This window comes from Amborella trichopoda, chromosome 3 (genome assembly GCF_054954075.1).
Source record: "Amborella trichopoda isolate Santa Cruz 75 chromosome 3, AtrichopodaSantaCruz75HAP2 v2.0, whole genome shotgun sequence".
Lineage (NCBI taxonomy): Eukaryota > Viridiplantae > Streptophyta > Magnoliopsida > Amborellales > Amborellaceae > Amborella > Amborella trichopoda.
This window is the reverse complement of record NC_142338.1, coordinates 56,154,389-56,175,797: the sequence shown is the minus strand read 5'-3', so window position 1 is coordinate 56,175,797 and position 21,409 is coordinate 56,154,389. Positions and strand designations below refer to the sequence as shown.

General features: G+C 34.5%; 1 protein-coding gene across 1 annotated transcript; it reads left to right on the top strand.

Moving 5' to 3' along the window:
- The first annotated feature begins 3,728 nt into the window (after window positions 1–3,728).
- Window positions 3,729–17,695, top strand: LOC18429497 (Signal recognition particle, SRP9/SRP14 subunit). The gene is made up of 4 exons (XM_006838783.4): window positions 3,729–4,159; window positions 4,278–4,346; window positions 17,065–17,158; window positions 17,327–17,695. The coding sequence occupies exons 1-4, from the start codon at window positions 4,088–4,090 to the stop codon at window positions 17,401–17,403; spliced, it is 312 nt and encodes a 103-aa protein (XP_006838846.1). The 5' UTR covers window positions 3,729–4,087; the 3' UTR covers window positions 17,404–17,695.
- Window positions 17,696–21,409: the final 3,714 nt, after the last annotated feature.

Below are 21,409 nucleotides of genomic sequence, written 5' to 3'. Positions count from 1 at the left end.
AAATATAAATTAAATAAAAATATTTAAAAATAATTTAAATAAAAACTCTAAAATACCTTTAAATTTGTTTTGGTCAATTTTTTTTATATAAAATATTATTTTTATTTTTATTCAATTATACTTATAAAAGTAAAAGTACAGCCCAAATTTCATATTAATATTATTTTTAAATTAAAATAAATAAATAAATATTTTTGTTTTTGACGCTTGGATGAGAGGAGAGGTTCGTTTAATATGAACCATTAAAAGATGCATGCACAGCTTTTAAGCATACGCAACTTGTGGATGCAAAATTCAACATGGAGGCATCATTGTACTTTTGGCTTATAATCGCAAAATCGTAACACCAAAGGAAACCCACATCAAAAGAGAAACCACAATCGCATCCACGTTACCGTCCACGTGTGGAGCGGACGACGATGACTCTAAGGCCCCATTTGGTTTCCCGGATATGCAATTGATATGGAATTGGCATCTCCTGGAATATGGAATTCTGTGTCTACACTTTGGAAAGGATCGAGACCTGAAAGATAATAGTATTAATATAAATTAATGTAGTAGGATATTATTATATTATGATATGGGATTATATACAAAAAGATACTATTTATCTTTGGGTAAAGTTTATATGAAGCTTAGGTTTTATAAAAATAAAAGTTTATAAAAGGATGTAACCTTATAATGTAAAACTACAAATGCACCTCAAAAATCCATCTGAAAAGGTAGTTTTAATGTTGAAAAACGCTTTGATTGATCATCTCGACATCGAGATGTATGACCATGAAAAATAAAAAAATTTTAAGTCTAAAAAATAGTGCATTTTACAACATATTATCTACACCATCCATTTTCAAGATTTTCATATGTTTATATATCTACTTGATTTTAACCATATTTGAATTTTAAAATTAGATATAAAAATAGATTTTGAGATAATCCTAATAACATTTTACGTCAAAATTATATAACATGATAAATTTTCAAGGTGCACCTTACCTCTACAGCTATGGATGCATCTGAATGCCAACTGCACCCATAAAATAAAGTTTCATCTTAAATCCTCGTCCGGAAAGCACTTTCGCTGATGAAAATCTTTGTGATCAATCTAAAATCAATTTCCAACACCGAAAATAAGATTTGAACTTAAAAGAATAGTACAAATCTTGCTGATCTATGAACACTTATTTTTAGGATGAACTGGATGGTCTAGATAATTTGTTACAATATACTCTATTTTTAGAGCTTAAAGTCCTAATTTGTTTTCACTATTGTGATGTTCACATTCGAGATGATCGATGTAAAGGTTTTTCAACGCTTGAACTATCATTTTTTTTTATGAGTTATGAGATGAGGATTTACTTATTTTGATAGTGTTGAAACTCTTATCAAACTTATTTTCATTATCTTTTGTACATGGAGGTCACAATCATTCATGTCTCTTAAATTTCAAAATGTGTCGTTGTAAAAGTATCATTGAATAGACACAAAATTTCAAAAAAGAATTTATTAGACTTTACAATCCACCACAAACCATTAAATTTGACATTTAATGAGCAGGAATAATTGCGACCTTCATATACAAAAGATAAATTCTCTATTTGTAAACAATCCCTTATAATATTGTTAATAATAAATATTAATAGTATTAATATAATAAATATATTAGTAATATAATATACTTATTAATAATATCAATATAACAATAATATCATAATAATCATATAATAATACTATTAATATAGTAAACATTAGTATTAATAATATAATATTAGTAATAATAAAAATATTAATGACATTATCATAAAAATAATAATATAATATATCAATAATATATCGTAATAGAATGATAATATGCATAACAATAATAATAATAATAACAGTAATAGTAATAAGAATAACAACAATAATAATAATCTCTCAAAATGTGAAAATACATATTCCATCTATTTTAGTACAACACATATCTACGGGTTTTGAACTCAAAATACGGACAATATCCACATGGAGATTAAAATCCCCATCTCCATATCGCATACAAACCGTAAGAATGGCTCGTATCTATGGCAATGGGTCTTGAGGGATCCAAACGACCCCCAAAATTGGGTATTCTACACTCGCAGGTGTTACATCATACGTGATATTTCTACTGTGAAATAAATCTCGTTCATTTCCATTAGACATAAAATAGGGATTCATTTAGATCCAGCATTTCAAAAATCAGATTGGTGGAACAGTTCTCCACAAATCCGTGACAAATTATATGATTGGTGATTCATTTTGGATCTGGATCAGTTTAAATTTAAAATGATCAAAAAAATATATTAAAAATAAATAAAATAAAATAAAAAAAAAAATTTACTCTATGGGGTAAGGCAATGGTTTAAAAACCGGATCGGTGACTCGGATCGGGTTTTTCAAAAATTTATCCGGATTAGAGAATCGGAGATCCGAATCGACGAATCGGAGATCCGGATCGGAATCGGGTGAATCGGTCATAATAAAGCTTCAAAAAAATCCGAAAAAATTATTAAAATTCATTATAAATATTGGTTTTTAGGAATTCAATAAAAAATGAGGGTACTCTATTAAGAATTTTCATGTTTTTGAATGAATATGCGAATATTGATATGTTCTTTCCCTGTATGAACCGCCATTCAGCATTTAATTTACAGTATTTCGTGCTCATCCCTACACTGTTGCTGTTGGGACTCGATATGTGAATTATATGGCTGGGATAGGGTGGCCTCAAAATCATCATCTCTCTCGTTTTCTCTTTGAATAATATGGATTAAAAAAAAAAAAAAACAAATTTTCAAAAAAATCGATCATGGATTAAAAAAAAAATCACAAATTTTCAAAAAATTCTATCATGGATTACAAAAAAAAATTCGATCATGGATTAAACAAAAAAAATCACAAATTTTCAAAAAATTCAATCATGGATTACATAAAATTCGATCATGGGTTACATAAAATTCGATCATGGATTACAAAAAAAAACAAACAAAAAAAGCAAAAAATTCAATCGTGGATTACAAAAAAAGAAAAAAATAGTTCGATCATGGATTACAAAAAATTCAATCATGGATTACAAAAAACTCTATCATGGGTTACAAAAAAAGCAAAAAACAAAAAATTCAATCATGGATTAAAAAAAAACAAACAAACATTTCGATCATGGATTACAAAAAAAAAACAAACATTTCGATCATATATTACAAAACATTCGATCATGGATTACAAAAAATTCTATCATGGGTTACAAAAAAAAAAAAAAAAACAAAAAAATCGATCATGGATTACAAGAAAAGAAAACAAACATTTCGATCATGGATTACAAAAAATTCTATTATGGGTTACAAAAAACCAAAAAATTCGATCATGGATTACAAAAAAATCTATCATGGATTACCAAAAAAAAAAAAAAAATCCGTACGGAATCGCCGATTCACTGTTCGGACTCGCCGATTCCATACAGTGAATCGGCGATTCACTGTACAGAATCGTCCGGTTCTCTCTAGAACCAGACGATTTCCGATTTTTGGGCGATCCGGTTCCTTTTTCACTATTTTCGAGTCGAACCGGACTCGTCCGGTTCGACTCGGCGTTTTTTAAAACGCTGGGGTAAGGATTTAGAGTGGAATTAAAAAATATTAAATAATTTTTTTTTTAAAAAAAAAAATACACAAAAGGCTTTTAAGTGGTTTGGTTTTATCCGGTTCCCATCCACTTCAGAGATCCGGACTGGATGTCTTAACGAGAGGGACGAACATCTTATTGGAAGTGGTTTCGTCTTAACTGGTTCCCATCCAGATCAGAGACCCGGACTGGAGATCGTCGGTTCTAAAACGGTATAGACGAGAGAGAGAATCCTCAAAACCCAAAGCCGAGAGACAGAGAGAGTGTGTGTGCACCACCTCAAAGCCCTGGAGAGTACTTTAACTCGAAGCTCTGAACGTCGACGGTTTCTCTCCTCACGGTTCAGAGTTAAAGTTTCTTATCAAATTTCTTTCCAATTTATTCTATCCCAATATAATCGCTTGATCTCTTAAATATATTTGCTAGTTTTTTTGGGATATTTTTCTCAATGGTTTACATAAGTTCATGGGACGAGTTTGTTGAAAGGTCCATCCAGCTATTCAAGGCTGATCCTCTATCTGTATCCATTTCTATTCAGTTTAATTATTGAAATTCGTGATAATTTTCTTTAGGTTTACTTTATTTTTGGCTTGGGCGGTGATTTGTGAATTTTGATCCTTAATTCTGAATTCGGTAAGTCGAGATACGTGATGAAATACAGGCATTGTGATGGAAAATTGGTTCTCAAGGTCACTGATAATCGAGAGGTATGCTTCTTGTTTCTTTTTATGAATTCTAATCCATTTTTTGCGGTACATTTTCCTTGTGATGAACTTTTTCCCTTGTGATGTTTTATGGATTATCTTGAATTGGGCATGATTCATAAATTGATTGTGCTCGGTCCTATTTTTTTTTTTTTTTCGAGAAGCTATTCTCTCTTCCTTTGTTGGATGCTCTTGATTTGGGATTTAGTAAACTTGTTTCTGATCTTCTTTCCGCCATTGCTGATTCTCGGCCATTCGGGATCGAGGAAGTATGTTTTTACACGATTCTTTTATTGCCATGATTGATTGAAAGAATTTTCTCATATTTTTACCATCAATGTATTGTGGGTGAGTTCCTCATTATTCCTTGGCCGCACTTTCCAAAACCCGTATTCTGGCATGTGAACGCTTCAAATGCATGTCCATGGAACCTTTTAAGAGTAGGATAATGAGTGCATCTTCCTATGAATCATGTTTTGTTCTATTTGTTTGCTCATATGCTTGTTTTGCTTCATTTCGAAGCAGTGGTTTGAACTTTGAACCTCCAAAATAGTCATGCTTCTTTGGATTATAGCGATTTAATTAATTTATTTTTTTTCATGATTTCTTACAGATATGGCTGCGTTGGGATCCCCAACTGCTGAAGTAGCTTTTTTTCTTTGTTGGTCTAGTCCACCTTTTTTGAGCGATACATTAGTATAGGTGCAATTTATGGGCATGGTCTGGTTTTTCCAATTCTTGGAGACTCTTAATTTGCAGGCTCTTGCTTGATGGTGTTCTTTGAGTCAGAGGGAAATTGTTACTAGATATGGGTTTTGCAAGATTCATTGGTACCTAACAATTTGTGAACCAATGTGGGAATCGTATGATTGCTTGTGCATCATAACATGCTGGAGCAAAATCTGGTTGTAAAGCCATTGTGTGTGTTTATTGCAAAACCTGGTAGTTGGTTTTTCTGATTTCAAATGGCAAGCAACTTAGTGGTTGTTGCATTCTTTTTCTTGAAAGGTCATGTGCATGCTTGGCATTATAGTTTGTGTCTTTGTGAACTAGTTGATTCATGTGAAGACTCTCAAAGATGAAACAGTTGGCAGGTGTGGCTAATAACATTGTTTTGTGCAAAAAGCATTGAGATCCTCCATTTTCTCTTTTTGAGTTCCATCTCCAATTCATTTTTGATATTTCTAGGGCATAATCCACTGGAATCACCTGCTTGATGATGACACCTTACCGTTACCTAGCCTATCTACAACATCATACCTTTGTTGTTTAACGAGGGTGATGAAACATGAGCTTACATTATTGTCAATTTCTCCAATTTCCTTCCAATACTCGTCTGCACATCATATGGGATTGCTTTCCCTTGTGAGTCAAGTTCAAGATGCCCAAGAAGCCTGATATGTTTTTTTACCATGCGTAGGCTAATGATTAACTTCCAGTGCATACTATCATCAGTAGAAGTAGAGATGCAGAGGAGCATATAACCTAACCCATTTATCTCTAGAGGCTCATTCGAATACTAGAGGCCTCCAAATGCTTTTATTGCTTTCATGAATTTCCAACTTCAGGTGACGTGAACTTAAATTCATACTCAATATCAGAGGACTTGCTTCTAAGAGGGGGTTCAGAGTCTAGAACCTAGAGCCTTCAAAATGTTGATTATATGAAAAGAAAAAGTTTTCTAGAAAACCTGTGCTTGTATTAGACAAAACTCATTATATCATTATTGCCTTTGCATTCTATTACATCCCATAAAAATATATTTTGACAGAATATGGAGATAACTTGTTATGAAGAGAAGCAATGGTTGAAAACTCGGCCGAGTCCACTCGGACTCAGCAAAGTTGCTCAGACTCAGCTCCTTGCTGAGCCGAGTACTCAAGTGCAACTTGGGGCACTTAGAAAAATTAAAAGAAATTGTAAAAAATTATATAAAAATGTGGAATCAATGTATAAAAATTATATACATAATTTGGACTTTTTTCAATGATTTGTGAGTTTTTCTTGTCACATGGCCAATTTTTATATATTCCTCTTTTTTTGGATTTATCTAACATGTCTCTAACCATAAACCATTTTTTTCTAAATCGATGTTTTATATTTTTTTAGCTTTACTGGGATTTTTATGTTGCCTTTGGTTTTGTTTGACTTCTACAGTTTTTATATTACTTTTAGACGATTTTTTTTATTTTCTTTTATTTTTTAGGGCCTTATGGGTCCTGCACTCTACTTGGCCGAGTTACTTGTCTTGGGCCAGTGCCGAGTTTGTGGACTTGGCCGAGTTACTTGTCTTGGGCCAGCGCTGAGTTCGAAGCCCGAGGCGAGTTGAAAAACATTAAAGAGTAGCGTAACTCTAAAAATAAGGTACAGCCTAACACCTGTAATCTGGAACACTCTGGTGTTGTTGCACTTAAGAATTCGATAGGTTAAGCATTATTAACAACCATTTGTAAAGTACAGCTGACTATAAGAGCATCTTCAGTCTGAAATCTCTGGAGCATGGAAAGGGATATGAAGGGATATTTAATTGTGTCTAAAGAATGTCAGATATTTATTTTCGTCATACCGTTCTGGAGAATGCTGCTGTAAATTTTGATGCATGATTGCCTTCTGCAAGTAATATATCCTAAATCTCTATTGGCATGTATTGTCCTCCTGATTTGGCTATGAAATATTTATGCTCTTGCTGTTTCAGGTTTCGACCATATTCTGGAAGCTCGAAAAGTATCCAGTATGCAGTTTGCAGTTATATAGTACATTATTGGAAAAGTATCCACTTACAATGTGGAATACCTTGCACCAGATCTAAATATAGGTGATGGTTGCAAAAATCAAAATCAGAACAATAGCTAGCTTTTTACTTTCTTTCTTTTTCTTTTGAATGTTAACTTTACAACACTAGATAGTCATTGCATCTCAAAGTAAATGGGATGGCTAAGTCGTTTCCTGATAAAAACTAATTCCACATATTCACTTTAATGCATGGAAACAATATCAAATGATTCATTGTTGTTTCTTTCTTCTAGAAGATATGTTCCTTGGAGTAGGCTACAACATTACCCTTTGACCTAATTGTCCTACTAGGTGGGCTGCCAGAAGTGCAAGTAATTGTGAATTCCAATATGCCAGTAAACCTACTAAAGAAGCAGGTAGAACCAAGTAAACCATATGGGGTGATCTATGCTTTACCGCACTAGTCTTAGAGGCTCATAGTTTACTCAGGGAAGACGGCCACGGCATATCCAATCTTGTGCAACAAGCTTGCTGATCAAAGCATGATTGAGGATATAGTTGTGGTGGAAGAGAACGCCAAAAATAACAAGTTTGAGGAACCAGACCAACCAATGCAAATTGTAGGAGAGAGTATGCAGATATCTTGCAGCTGATATTCATGACCTTGAGATAGATCCTGATCTCACATGGATGTTGATGATGACATGGAGGATCTAGAGATAGCTCCTGAGCTCTATATGGACAGCAGTGGTGACGCCGTCTATGCAATGTCCTAGGTTAAAGCCTCAACACTCTATGTTTACTCAGGGAAGACGGCCACGGCATATCCAATCTTGTGCAACAAGCTTGCTGATCAAAGCATGATTGGGGATATAGTTGTGGTGGAAGAGAACGCCAAAAATAACAAGTTTGAGGAACCAGACCAACCAATGCAAATTGTAGGAGAGAGTATGCAGATATCTTGCAGCTGATATTCATGACCTTGAGATAGATCCTGATCTCACATGGATGTTGATGATGACATGGAGGATCTAGAGATAGCTCCTGAGCTCTATATGGACAGCAGTGGTGACACCGTCTATGCAATATCCTAGGTTAAAGCCTCTGCCGTCTATGCAATGTCCTAGGTTAAAGCCTCAACACTCTATGTTTGGGTTGAAGAAGGCTGTGGGTTTAGCAAATATTTCATGTCAGTCAGCATCATAGTTGATGGGAATAGGACTAGGAATGTTTCCTGGGTCGAGATTGGGGTCGACGGATCATGAGAATCAAGAAGCTTTGGTAGGTCGGGATTGCCGTTCGTACATTATCAAACATATGATACTGGTTCCCATACTGGAAAGGAGCTTGATCCCAAATGCATCAGGAATCTTGATCCCAATTTTCAAGGGACCTCAATCCAAATTGGAGAGGATCTCGACAATATAAGATACCTCGCCCAATGTTCAGGGACCTAGATCCCAATTGGAAAGGGATCTCGATCCGGGAAGGCAAGGGATCATAATCCCAACAGTAAACAGAGTCATAAAATCAGCTTAGGATCACAGTCTCGGGAGCAATGTCTGCATAATAGTTTTATTTTCTTTTTCTTTTTATTTTTTTATTAAAGAATTTTGTTGAACATATCAGAAAACCAATTGTTCTAATTTGTGTAGTAAAATTCATTCTTCTATAAACAAATCAGAAAAAAGTATTCATTATATAGAATATTATTATTTCTTTCATTAGTATGGTTTCCACACCAATATGTCTATGTAAAATAATAGCATTCCTAGATGATGCCAAATTAGTCAAAAAGAATTAAGTTGCAGCAAAGTAATATTTATTGGGGCAATAGTATTAAGTACTAAGATGATGCCAAATTAGTCAAAAGGGCTCAACAATGGTACAACTAGATAGATAGATAGATTTAGAGAGAGAGAGAGAGAGAGAGAGAGAGAGAGAGAGACGGATTTAAGAGAAAACATGAAGGTATCTTCTCGTCCTTTCAGTCTATTGAAGATGGAAGATGAGAGTTGAGTGGAAGGATGCGCATCTTGGCTTGGTTTGCTGTCTGAGGGGAACAAACTATTAGGCCCTTCAGAAGGTTGTACATGTGTCACATGTCCTCCATGTATGTTCATCATTCAAATTTAAATTGCTATAATGCCCATTACATATCTCAAATGCGTGGAGTACAAAACCCCCAATGAAGGGCTTAATAGTAGAAAGTGCATAGGTTAGAGGCTATGATTAGCATAGGATTTCATAGGTTTTTTGAAATGACTATTATCTTGATGAGATTAATGCTATTATTATTATTATTATCCATTGAGGTTCCTCTTTCACCGTACCCATTTAATATAAATGTTTAGGCAACTACATATATTAATGAACCAATCTTTTTTGAGGTCATTTATCTTAAAAGATGAAGCTTCTTTAAGTCCCTTGTAGAGAGTCCGATTTTTTATGCGGGTGGGCCTGCATGCCATCCATGCATCTTGCACTGTACAATTCAGTCGGACGGTGCGAGTTTGCGACCGCAAATTAAGACAAAGTGCAATCTGTTACTGTCCAACTATGTTGGATGGTTGTGATGGCGGGTACACTTTTACTTGGTAAGAAATCCTTTGTATGTTATTTCATGGTCATAAAGTGTTGGGTATTGCCGTCTATGGTCTGTGCACCACATTAAATTCATGTTTTGATGGAACGAAGACACTAAAATATTTGTAGTTTGGACTTTGAAGTATGAACTTTTGAAACAAATTTAATGCCATCTCTCTTATAGTCTTTGGTTTCTTAATACTGATTAGGGTAGAGACACAAAGAACATAGAAATAATAAAATATGTAAGCGTTCAGCCATTGAAAGCCTTTGTGTACGGATGCGCTGCACTCTCTTCCCCTCAGAGTGTCACACAAGTCCAAAACTGGTGCAACTGGTTTATTTATTTTAAATTGTCTCGTGTCTTTTACAGGTCCTTTGCAGTATTTAGTATTACTATTTACTATTGAGTATCGAGTTAATCAATGCTTGAAATTTGAAAATGTAATACTGTAAAAATTGGGCCAATTTAATTCACACTCCTTGCCCCTCAATCTACTGTCTACTTCTTCGTTTTTTTCCCCTTTTTTGTTCTTTGACTTGTCTAGTTTCATTTCAATTTCAATTCTTCAATCCATTTTTATCATAGTTCATTTGAAATTTCGATGTTATAGGGAATTGCGCATGCTCTATGCCAACAGGTTATGAAACTCATATTTTTGGGGACACGTGCTCTCTTTGTACATGAGATCTCTGTCTTTAATATGAGTCTTAAATGTCTAAGACTCAAAGAGCCCTAATGTATTGTATTTAGTAAGGGTCTGGTTTTGATGTGTCCATTGACTCATCTATTCATCTAAGACCTCCTCCCTCCAAAATCCATCTTAGTGATGGATTTCGATCCAAATTTTTTTGGGGATAGACTATCTATAGACCATGGGGTTATGAATATGAACAAATAAATAAAATTTGAATTTTGAAAGTGATATCATTTGATTTTTTTTTACACCCTTAGTTGTGTGCCCCTTTTTTGCGGTCCATCACTCCATCTTAAAGATGGATGTTTGATGCTCAGGATTTAATTACTAATTTATTATGTAACCTTGGGGCGTCAAACACTCTCCCATGTAATATTTAATATGAGGGTTTAATTCTCTAATTTTAGTAAATATCATTATCAAAATATTAGGTATAAGTATAACAATGATAAGTTATTTGGTCTTAAATTTTTAAATTTTTAATAATTATCTAGGGTCTAGTAAATCATCATCATCATAGCCTTTTCCCAATTAATTGGGGTCGGCTACATGAATCCTGGTTTGCCATTTTGCTCTATTAAAGGCCATACCCTTAGTGAAGCCATAGGTTCTCATATTTTTTCGGACTGCTACCAACTACGTCTGTTTGGGCCTACCCCTTGCCCTTTAGTCCTTCTACTTGAACTAACTTGCACCTCCTAATAGGTGTTGTTCCTAGTCGGTGCCACACATGGCCAGCCCACTAAATCTTCTCTCTCTTATCTTGTCGTCTATTGGTGCCACGCCTAAATTCTCTCGAATGGATTAATTTTGAATTTTATCCTTTCTTGTCTTGCCACTCATCCATCTCAACATCTTCATCTTTGCTACTTTCATTCTATGGGCATATTGTTTTTTGTTCATCCGACATTTCGCCTATAGAGCAAAGCTGGTCTCACAGTTGTCCTATAGAACTTGCCCTTCAGCTTCATTGGCATGCGGCAATCACATAAAATTCCAGTTACACATCTCCACTTCTCCCACCCAGCTCTAATTATGTGTGCGACATCTTCCTCAAACTCACCATTTTCCTGGATTATCGACTCAAAATATCGAAAGTGCGGTCTTTTTTGTACTTCCTGGCCATCAATCTTAACTACTTCCTCATCTCTACTCCTATTATTACTAAACTTGCATTCCATATACTCTGTTTTAGTCTGGCTAATTTTAAAACTTTGGATTCTAGAACATTCCTCCAAAGTTCTAACTTTGTGTTGACACCATTTCGGGTCTCATCGATCAAAACTATGTCATTTGTGAACGACATGCACTACGGTACTTCATCATGTAGGTGCCTAGTTAAGTTGTCTATAACTAAGATAGAAAGGTACGGGCTCAATGCTGACCCTTGATGTATACCTATTGTCACTGAAAACTCACTGGTCTCTCACTAGTTGTTCATACACTAGTTAGTGCTCCATCATACGTATCTCTCACCAAGTCGATGTAGTTTCTGGAGATTCCTTTCTTTTCCAACGCCCGTTAAATCAAATCTCGAAGTACTCTATCATAAGATTTTTTTAGATCAATAAAGACCATGTGAAGGTCTTTTCCCCTTCGCCATAAACTTCTCAATCAATTGCCTAAGTAGGAAAATAGCCTTAGTTGTTGACCGTCTTGGCATAAAACCAAATTGGTTTTCAGATACACTTGTTTCATGTCTTAGTCGTTGCTCAATCACTCTCTCCCAGAGCTTCATAGTATGGCTCATAAGCTTGATGTCTCGATAGTTCGCATAATTTTGTATGTTTCCTTTGTTCTTGTAAATCGGTATCACAATACTTTTCCTCCATTCATCTGACATTTTCTTTGTTCTCAACACCTTATCGAACAACTTCGTCAGCCAGTCAATGCCAATCTACCCCAGGCACTTCCAAACCTCTATCGGGACACCATATGGTCCTAAAGTCTTTCCTATCTTCCAAACCTCTATCGGGATACCATATGGTCCTAAAGTCTTTCCTATCTTCCAAACCTCTATCGGGATACCGTCTAAGATCTAGTAATTATAAAGTTGAAATTCATGGAGTCACTTGACTACCGACTTATCTACTGTACATATCACAGAGGCGCAGACATACTCTCGAGTCTTGCCTTGAGTCTTGAGTCCTAGAATTAGTGAAAGCAAACTTATCGCAAAGGTAGTATGTTCCTGCCAATGTTTTAGAGCTTAGCAACCTTAGCTTGATAGTTGGAAGAGGATTTTATGTCATGAAAAGGGGATGCTGAGCATGTTTGAGATTCATAGTTCAGCACCTGCAGCGGTTTTTCAAAACTCAAGTTCAGGAAGTAGGACTTTAGGACTACATTGCATAACTAGTGTATTATATTTAGTTATGGAAAAAGTTTATATAAGGTTGCAACCTTATATTATAGAAGTAAGGTGCACCTCAAAATCCAGTAGAAACGAGTGTTCTAAAGTTGGAAAACCTTCCAATTGATCATCTCGACCTCAAGATGTATGGATATAAAGAAAATAAATTCAAGTCTTAAAAATAGTGCATCTTGTAACAAGTTATCTGCACTGTCTATTTTCAAGATTTTCAAGTGTTTATAGATTTGGTCGATCTGCACTATTTTTGGAAATTTGAATTTCATAATTAGGATTAAATATGGATTTTCAAGCCATTATAGGGTTTATGACATTGGAACTACATCTTCCGTCAAAATTTAGAGTTGTGCCTCAATTGTATAGCATATGGTGGGCACCTTATACAAAGATCATCCTTTAGTTATTTACAATTTTCCCAGCTTGGACGATATTAATTGTATTTATTTATTTGAATTTTGCATTGTCCTCGCCAACCCCATTTAGTTGGGAAAAGGCTTTGATGATAATGATGAATTTTGCATTGTCCCTCCTAGGATCAATAACTTGCAGTCTTCATTCTGTATCGCTGCCTGCCGCTTGTGCCTTATAACCTTATTCTTATCCTCGTTATTACCTGCAAAAGACACATTAGTACTTTGTGAGTTTGTTCATAACTCAAGATTTTTGCTCCAACTTTCCAATCCCAAAAAATATACCAAAATAAAATTTCAGTCCATTAACCTCAAGCCCCTGTTAATGGATCATCAATCCCTTTTTGATGGGACCTTGGTCTGGTGTAATAATCCCCTCATATAAGATGCTTTGGAGTTTGGCTCCCATGAGACTCAAGATCGAGATGCATTGTGTATCTAGATCGAGATCCCTAAGAAAAGGAAACCAAGATCCATGAGAAAGGGGATTGATATCCACATTTCGGATCGTGAGAACTGGATTATGGAGCCGGAGAGCTACCTAGGGGATTGACATCCACATTTCGGATCGTGAGAACTGGATTATGGAGCCGGAGAGCTACCTATGAGATGATCTTGGTACCTACGGTCCACATCGGAACTCGAAGACGAGTTTTCTCCAACCCATGGAGGATATGCAAATTATAATCAGGAGATGGCTGGTTAGTGCTTTTTTTTTCTCTTTTAATTGCATTTCAGGGGCATGACTGTAATTATTTTATTGTAAGTATATTTAGGGTCCATATTGTAGAGGGATTAGAGGGGAATTTTTTTATTGTGGACAAGGGTTAGTTAGTAATGTACACCTTTTCTTAAGATAGGGTTGAACTTTCTGTATTGGATTGGATTTATGTTGGGGTGTGCCACGATTTTTGGAAAAAGCGTTGGGGAAAACATAATATGAGACCTTTTGCTTGTTTACAATTTTCAGAAGAGTTCCACATTTTGTGGCGGTGATGGCCTGGGTGATTTAATTTCTCTCCCCCGCTGCATCACTTCCCATAGGGTGAGGATTAGAGTCTATTGACAACTGACCTTACATTAACTCTTTGGGGAATCTGCTGAGGAATGCGAAATCGGTGAAGATGCATGAAACCTATACTAAAAAATGAGCATGTAAATGGGGACATATAAAGCTCCACCACATGATAAAGCGCTTTGAACCTATTTTCTCATGAAAGCGCTTTCTTAGGAAAATACATTAGCAGCATGCTTTTGGCATACTGTTGTGCTTTACCAGGTGCTAGAGTCCACTGCCTTCACGAGGGAAATTTCCAGCAAAACAAACATGCCCTAAAAATATGCATGGGAAAAGGATATTCTGTCTAGAATGGATGACTTCTATAGTGAGAGAAAGGCAAGCAACTGCCATGATGTAAGCAGTTCAAAATTGTTCCCTCTTAAGTGAGGAGATTATTTTCTTGGTATTCCTATTAGAAGTCAATTGTTTTTCCATGGAAGGCTCTATAGAAAATTATGACTAACATGGCAGATTGTTTGAGTTGGTAAGCTTAGTAGGAGTCCTAAAAGAGTGTGGATGTTTGGTCTAGAGTGGATTCTCTTTAAGATCCATTCGCTTGCCAATATATGGTGATAATGTTAGGGCTATGGCTTGGCTAATGTAGGGTTCAATGGAGGGGTTTTGGGCTTTTGGGATTTTACTCTCACTTCGAGTTTCGACATGTGGTTTAGTGATTTTTGTTTTATTTTTATTGCATGGGATTGCTAGTGTTACTTGGCAAAGAAACAAAGCAAAACAAACTCCATGAGAATTCGTTGAAGAAAGAGCTGAGTTATGGCTTTAACATATGCTGGTGTTTGAAGAGAGACATCCATGTAGGGTTCTGATGGAGGTTGAAGGCTAAGATGCCCATATATGGACCCTGATACAGAGATCAGGGATACAACTTGGCATTTCTTGAAAATCAAGGTACGGATGTGGATACAAGTGCCCTATACTATCAGACACATCTGTTAATATAAGAAAAGTATAGTGTTCACATCGTGTCGACATATGAATGGTGCACAAGCACCCTCCAAACGGTTCAGATTGAAAGGGTAAAAATGGAGAGCCACAATTGTAAGAAGTGTTTTAGTTTTAATATTCTTTATATATATTCTTAATGAAAATTACAATAACTTGAAATTTTGGGAGTCCACACTGGTCAATCAGGTACACCTAAACCAAATATAAAAAATAATTTGTGATAAATAAGATGTCCAAAATATTCCTAAAACATTCAGGGGTATTTTGGTCAATTTAATTTTATATTTTTTAGGTGCGCCTATGGGATGCACACACCTTTAAACTTCATGTCAATCCAATATTTATAAATAATAAAAATAAAAATACCACATGGAATTATAAGTATATATTTTTCTTCCCTTCTAATCTAAACTGTTGGACGGTGCTTGTGCAACTTTTGAGCATCCACATCATGTGGAAGCTCCACCAACCCATTAATATATGGAGATTTATGAAAATGCACCTAGCACATTAACTATTTAACAACTTACCCAATTTTTTTTATTAAAATTCAAAAAGCTCATGAAATGACACTAATCATGAATTACAATAGTGATGTTTAGGTGTATTTCGATTAATGGGTAAAATATTAAATAGCTCAAAGTTTAGGTGTATTTTGATAAATTTCCCTTAATATATTTACAGCTTGTATAATGTAAGACATGTATGCATGCAACACTTTAATATTCATATATACCACATGATAAAGTGCAAGATTGTATTTTATTCATATTACGTTTACTATACTCGGGACATGCGACACCAGAACATGACACGTATAGAAGTATCCATTCGTCATAGGAAAAAGTTTATATAAGGTTGCAACCGTAAAATGTAGAATTACAGATGCACCTCAAAAATCCATTGGAAAAGGTTGTTTTAATGTTAAAAGACCTCTAATTGGTCATCTCGACATCGAGATGAATGAGTATGGAAAAAAAAAAAGATTTTGAGACCCAAAAATAGTGCATCTTGCAATACATTATCTAGACCGTCCATTTTCAAGGTTTTCATATATTTATAGATCTACTTGATTTTAACCATTTTTGGAGTTTTAAAATTTATAATTAGATAGAAAGATAGATTTTGAGATAATCCTAATAATTTTTTTCACCAAAATTACATGTTCTGATACAATTTGAGGGTGCGCCTTAATTGGATTGTTTAAGGTTGCAACCTTATAGAAACCACACCCTTCATCATATGAAGATGGTAGATGGGGTTCCCATTGGGGGAAGGGGGGGGGGGGAGAGATTGGAGGTAGAGGGGATTGACTGGCAGAATCACCAATGACCTGCGCTCCTTGCTGGGTGTGGGATTAGCTAATTTTATAGTTGAGATTTAGCAGTGGTACAAAACTGGTGCCTGTTTTGTAAGTTTCCTATGGGTGAGCTAGGTTGACAAACAATCAACAGAGTGTCTATAGTAAAAATTTTATATACCAAGTGACAGTACTGTATTTCTGCTTTTCTATTTTTTTGAAAATTTGCCCTGTTCTGTATATTCAAGTTCATTTGGTTTTTCTGATATAAAAGAAGTGTGCCTCATATTTTCGTCCGACTGCAGAGTAGAAACATTCCAATTTATGTGGTTTTCTCAGATTATTATCGTTATCTGCTTCCACTGGTATTCCTTTTCGTTGTTTGCTTTTCCTCTTGTGAAAGAGGAGGCAATGGACTTTATGTTAGTCTTTACATATTTGAATGTTTTGGACTGCCCTTTGTGTTATCTCAGTGTTTCGAATGTTCTGTGATGTTCTACAAACTTCAAATTATAGTAGTAGTCATATTGGGCATGCTGTTCTTTTCCTTTTCTTTCTAGGTAGGTGTTTCTGAATGAAATATGTGATTTCATGCAGTGCCTTAAGTTTAAGACCGACCAAGCTCAAGATGCTAAAAAGATGGAGAAGCTCAACAACATATTCTTTACCCTGATGGCCCGTGGTCCCACTGGTAAGTTTCATTCTTCATGTACATTTAGAATGTTTGCACATTCTTTGTTCTGATTTCAAATAATGTGCCACTTTGCTTTTCTTCATTCTTTTTCCTCTTGTTTTTTAGTATTCAGACATTAATTTTGTTTGTTTAGTAAAATCTCATATAATTGATTCAAACCTGCAGCTGATATAACTGAGGTCACGGGGAAAGAGCAACCTGATATGCAGCCTTCCAAGAAAGGACGGGGAAGGAGGCAATGACGAGCCTCAATTAAGATAGTTGGGATCAAAGTTAGTTACTCTTGTTGCTCAATTATGGCACAATCCATTTGTGTTCTTTTGGATGATTGGGAGGATTTTTTGTTTGCAAGTATCAGTGGCTAATTGGGGTTCTTCTTTTCCTTCTTTTTTATTTGAAAATTTTGGAGGTTTGGATGATTTGGCCTTATAATGTGAGGCATTGGTGATGCTGGATTTCCGTTTTGACATTGTGATTCACTCTGGGAAAATTCCTCTCTTGGTGATTGGATATCTGTAGTTTACTTCAGGAAAATTTACAGATCTAAGCTTTAACATGTTTGAAAAGTTTAGGGCATATTTATAACCGTTTAGAATTCAAATATCAATTACAAATCGGCAGAAGTTTTTAAATTTTGAAGTTGATTTTTGGACAGATCACAAATTATCCTGACAAATCCGAAGTTACATTAAAAAAAATCTAAAGTTAACATAAGCAATAGCCTGTTCGAAATTTGTTTAGAACGACACATTTGTAATAGTGCAAAATTCATATACGACTCAAAAGGTCAATGGGATATTTTTGTTTGGTCTTGAGAGGTTCCAAAAAGATAAAAATACCCTTTGCAATATATGAACAATATGTTGTTCAATGTTATTTTTTACTGTACGAAGGTATTTTGTGGTCAAATTTTTTTGCACATGTGCGGCTTAACTAGGTTCTCTATTTAAGTACTAAAGTGGATACCATATGAAAATAGGAAAAAATGTGTATGTTGTTTTCAGTTGCACAAATCACCACTCCATACTTGGGAGTATGGACAACTGGGTTTAGGCTATAATAAAGCTCTTTGGCTTATAGAACCTTATATGTATTGAAAGAGTTTCTATAAGGCTGCAAATGTAGAATTAACGTGCATCTAAAAAATCTATAAATAAAAAAAAAGCTGTTTGGATGTTGGAAAACCCTCTGATTTGGATCATCTCGACGTTTAGATAGATGAATATAAGAGAAGAAGATTTCGCGTCCCAAATATAGTGTATTATGCAACGTATCATGACTGTCCATTTTCAATATTTTAATGTGTTCATAGATCTACTTGATTTGAACTAGTTATTGGAGCTTAAAATTTAATAATTAGATATGAAAATGGATTCTAAGAATTTTTTACACCAAAATTACGATAAAATTGGAGGTGCGGCTCACTTTAATTGTTTAAGGTTGCAACCTTATACAATCATGTATATACCCTTGATGGCGAATTGTTGGATTAAAATTTACTTTTTGTTACTAGGGGTGGAAATGGGTTGGGTTGGATCCGGGTTGACCTGGACCTGGACCCGACCCAGACCTAACTCGGGTTCAGAGTTTGGACCCGGACCTGATGCATCGGGTCCAAAACTTAGACGTGGAATTGACCCGGTTTGGGTTTGAATCGAGAACCTAACAAAAAAAATTTGAAAAAATATTCAAAAATATATATTTCAAATACATGCACATCATATATACATAGATTCAAAATATTATATATACAAAAAGGGGAAAAGTTTACATATGGGAGAGGCTCTAAATAATCAAATCAAGGCACATCTTAACAATTTATTAGGAGAGGTCGTTTCAATGTTGCAAAACCTTGAATTCGGTCATCTCAACCTCAAGATATATAGACATGAGAAAAAATAGATTTCAAGTCTTGAAAATAGTGCATCTTGTAATACATTATCTAGACCGTCAATTTTTAATATTTTCAAGTGTTAATAGATTTGTTCGATCTATACTATTTTTTAATATTTAAATTTTATAATTAGATATGAAAGTAAATTTTCAAATCATCACAAAGATTTTTAATACTGAACTTTGATTGGTTAGTGCCTCAGCCTTCAACAAACTATACCCTTCAAAAAATACATTATATATATCATATAGTTTGTGTGTGTTTAGGGTCTAGGTCGGATGGACCTAGATTTGGATTCGACCTACCGGGTCCAAAAATTGGACCCAGACAACGGTCGACCTGACCCGATTGCCACCCCTAGGTGCAACCCTTATGTCCTATAAAATCTTTATTTACGTATACTTTATCGGCTTCCAACGGTGAATGTTTGAGATAAAAATTACCCTGGTGAAAGTTCATAATATGCAACTATGTTTGGTTGATCTACACCATCCCTTATCAAAAAGGAGAAGTTGGTACCCCCGTGCACCATATACCATACATTAGTGATGTGCGGTGTACCATGTACCATACATCAGTGATGTTATTATGGATTTGTACCATATACCATACATTAGTGATGTGCGGTGTAGGATGTACCATACATCAGTGATGTTATTATGGAGGTGTACCATATTACCCATATCTTAGTGATATAGTATGATTTCCACAATTTGGAGCATTGCCATGCCTTAGATACAGGCCAAGAGGTAAGCCCCATTCGCAAAATCGAACCGGAACGATTAACCAGACATGGGCCTAGAAGCGGTCTAACCGGTAAATCGGATGATTCAACCGCTCTAATCAAGCAAGTCCCAAAGGGTCAAAAAAGTGTTAAAAATAAAAAAGATACAAAAAAAAACTTTTAAAATATGAAATGCATATAAAGAATGATTAAAACAAAACTCTTTCAAATGAAGTTGAAGATTAATAAAAGAAATTAATTTTAACAAATTGATTTGTGTTTAGGAGTATTTTTAAATTTTTTTGAAAAAGATGGAAAAATATAAAAGTGAGTATTAATGATCAAAACAATTTTTAATTTTTACTATAATGTATTACAAATCAAATTTTTTATTTTTGAAAAAATATATATATATATATATATATATATATATATATATATATATATATATATATATATATATATATATATATATATATATATATATATATATATATATATATATATATATATATATATATATATATATATATATATATATATATATATATATATATATCGGTTGATTACCAAAACCGGCCATTGATTTAACCACGTGGTTAGAAGTTAGATCACCCCAATTTGCAAACATTGGGCCCCTTATATTAACCGTTGCTTTTTTTTTTTGGTTTGGCGGTGGTGGTGGGAATCGAACTTGAGATGTGTGTTGCTCAGCAACTGCGAACTACTATCCAAGCCCTATTACAATGTGGAATGGATTATGGACATTTAAGATGAGGAGTCTGTTACTCGAATTATAATTACTAATAATAACCGACATTATGATTACGACTAAAATTAGTCATGCAAATTGCACATATCTACTGAAAGGAAGGAAGAGATGTCAAACCAGATATTGGTAACAAGTCTCTTGCTGTGGAAAGAGGGTGGAGACATGGTGGTATAACTACCACATTCTAGTCACCACATCGTGATTTTCATTTCTATTAAGACCATCTCATTAACACCTTTGAAACTAAATCTTAAATTATTTAAAAAAACGGGTACTAAATTACCCATAAAAAACAAACAAGTCTCCTGTATAAAAAAATCAGATGCAAATACTTTCTGCTATATTATTTCCCGTGTGCGTAATGGATTGCCTATCCAATCTCATAAATGATGCAAAATCTTAAAAGAAAAAAGAAATGGGAAATTGATTTTGAAAGGGAAAAATTATGCTATATATTCTAGATTACAAAAATATGAAGAAAATAATAGATACAGAAAAAATTCTTCAAAATATGCCAAAAATCATAATTGATTTTCTTTTTATGGCATCCCAAATCCCACCCTCGGTTGGTCCTTTGTAATTCTATAATTATAATAATGTATATCTAAATTTTGTTTATAATTTAATTTCTTTCAACAATTATAAGTAAAAAACCATAAGAAAACCAAAACCCAAAAAAGGAAGGAAGAGAACCAAAATCATGGGAGAAGAAGGTTCCAAAACATGATAAGGTGGTCAGGGCAATGGGTACGATGATATCTTGAATTTTTATTTTCTATAACGTCTTGAGTTCCATTTTTTTTTAGCTTAAGAGTCCTAAACTACCCAAAAAGTTACTAAAAAAAAAGAAAAGAGAGA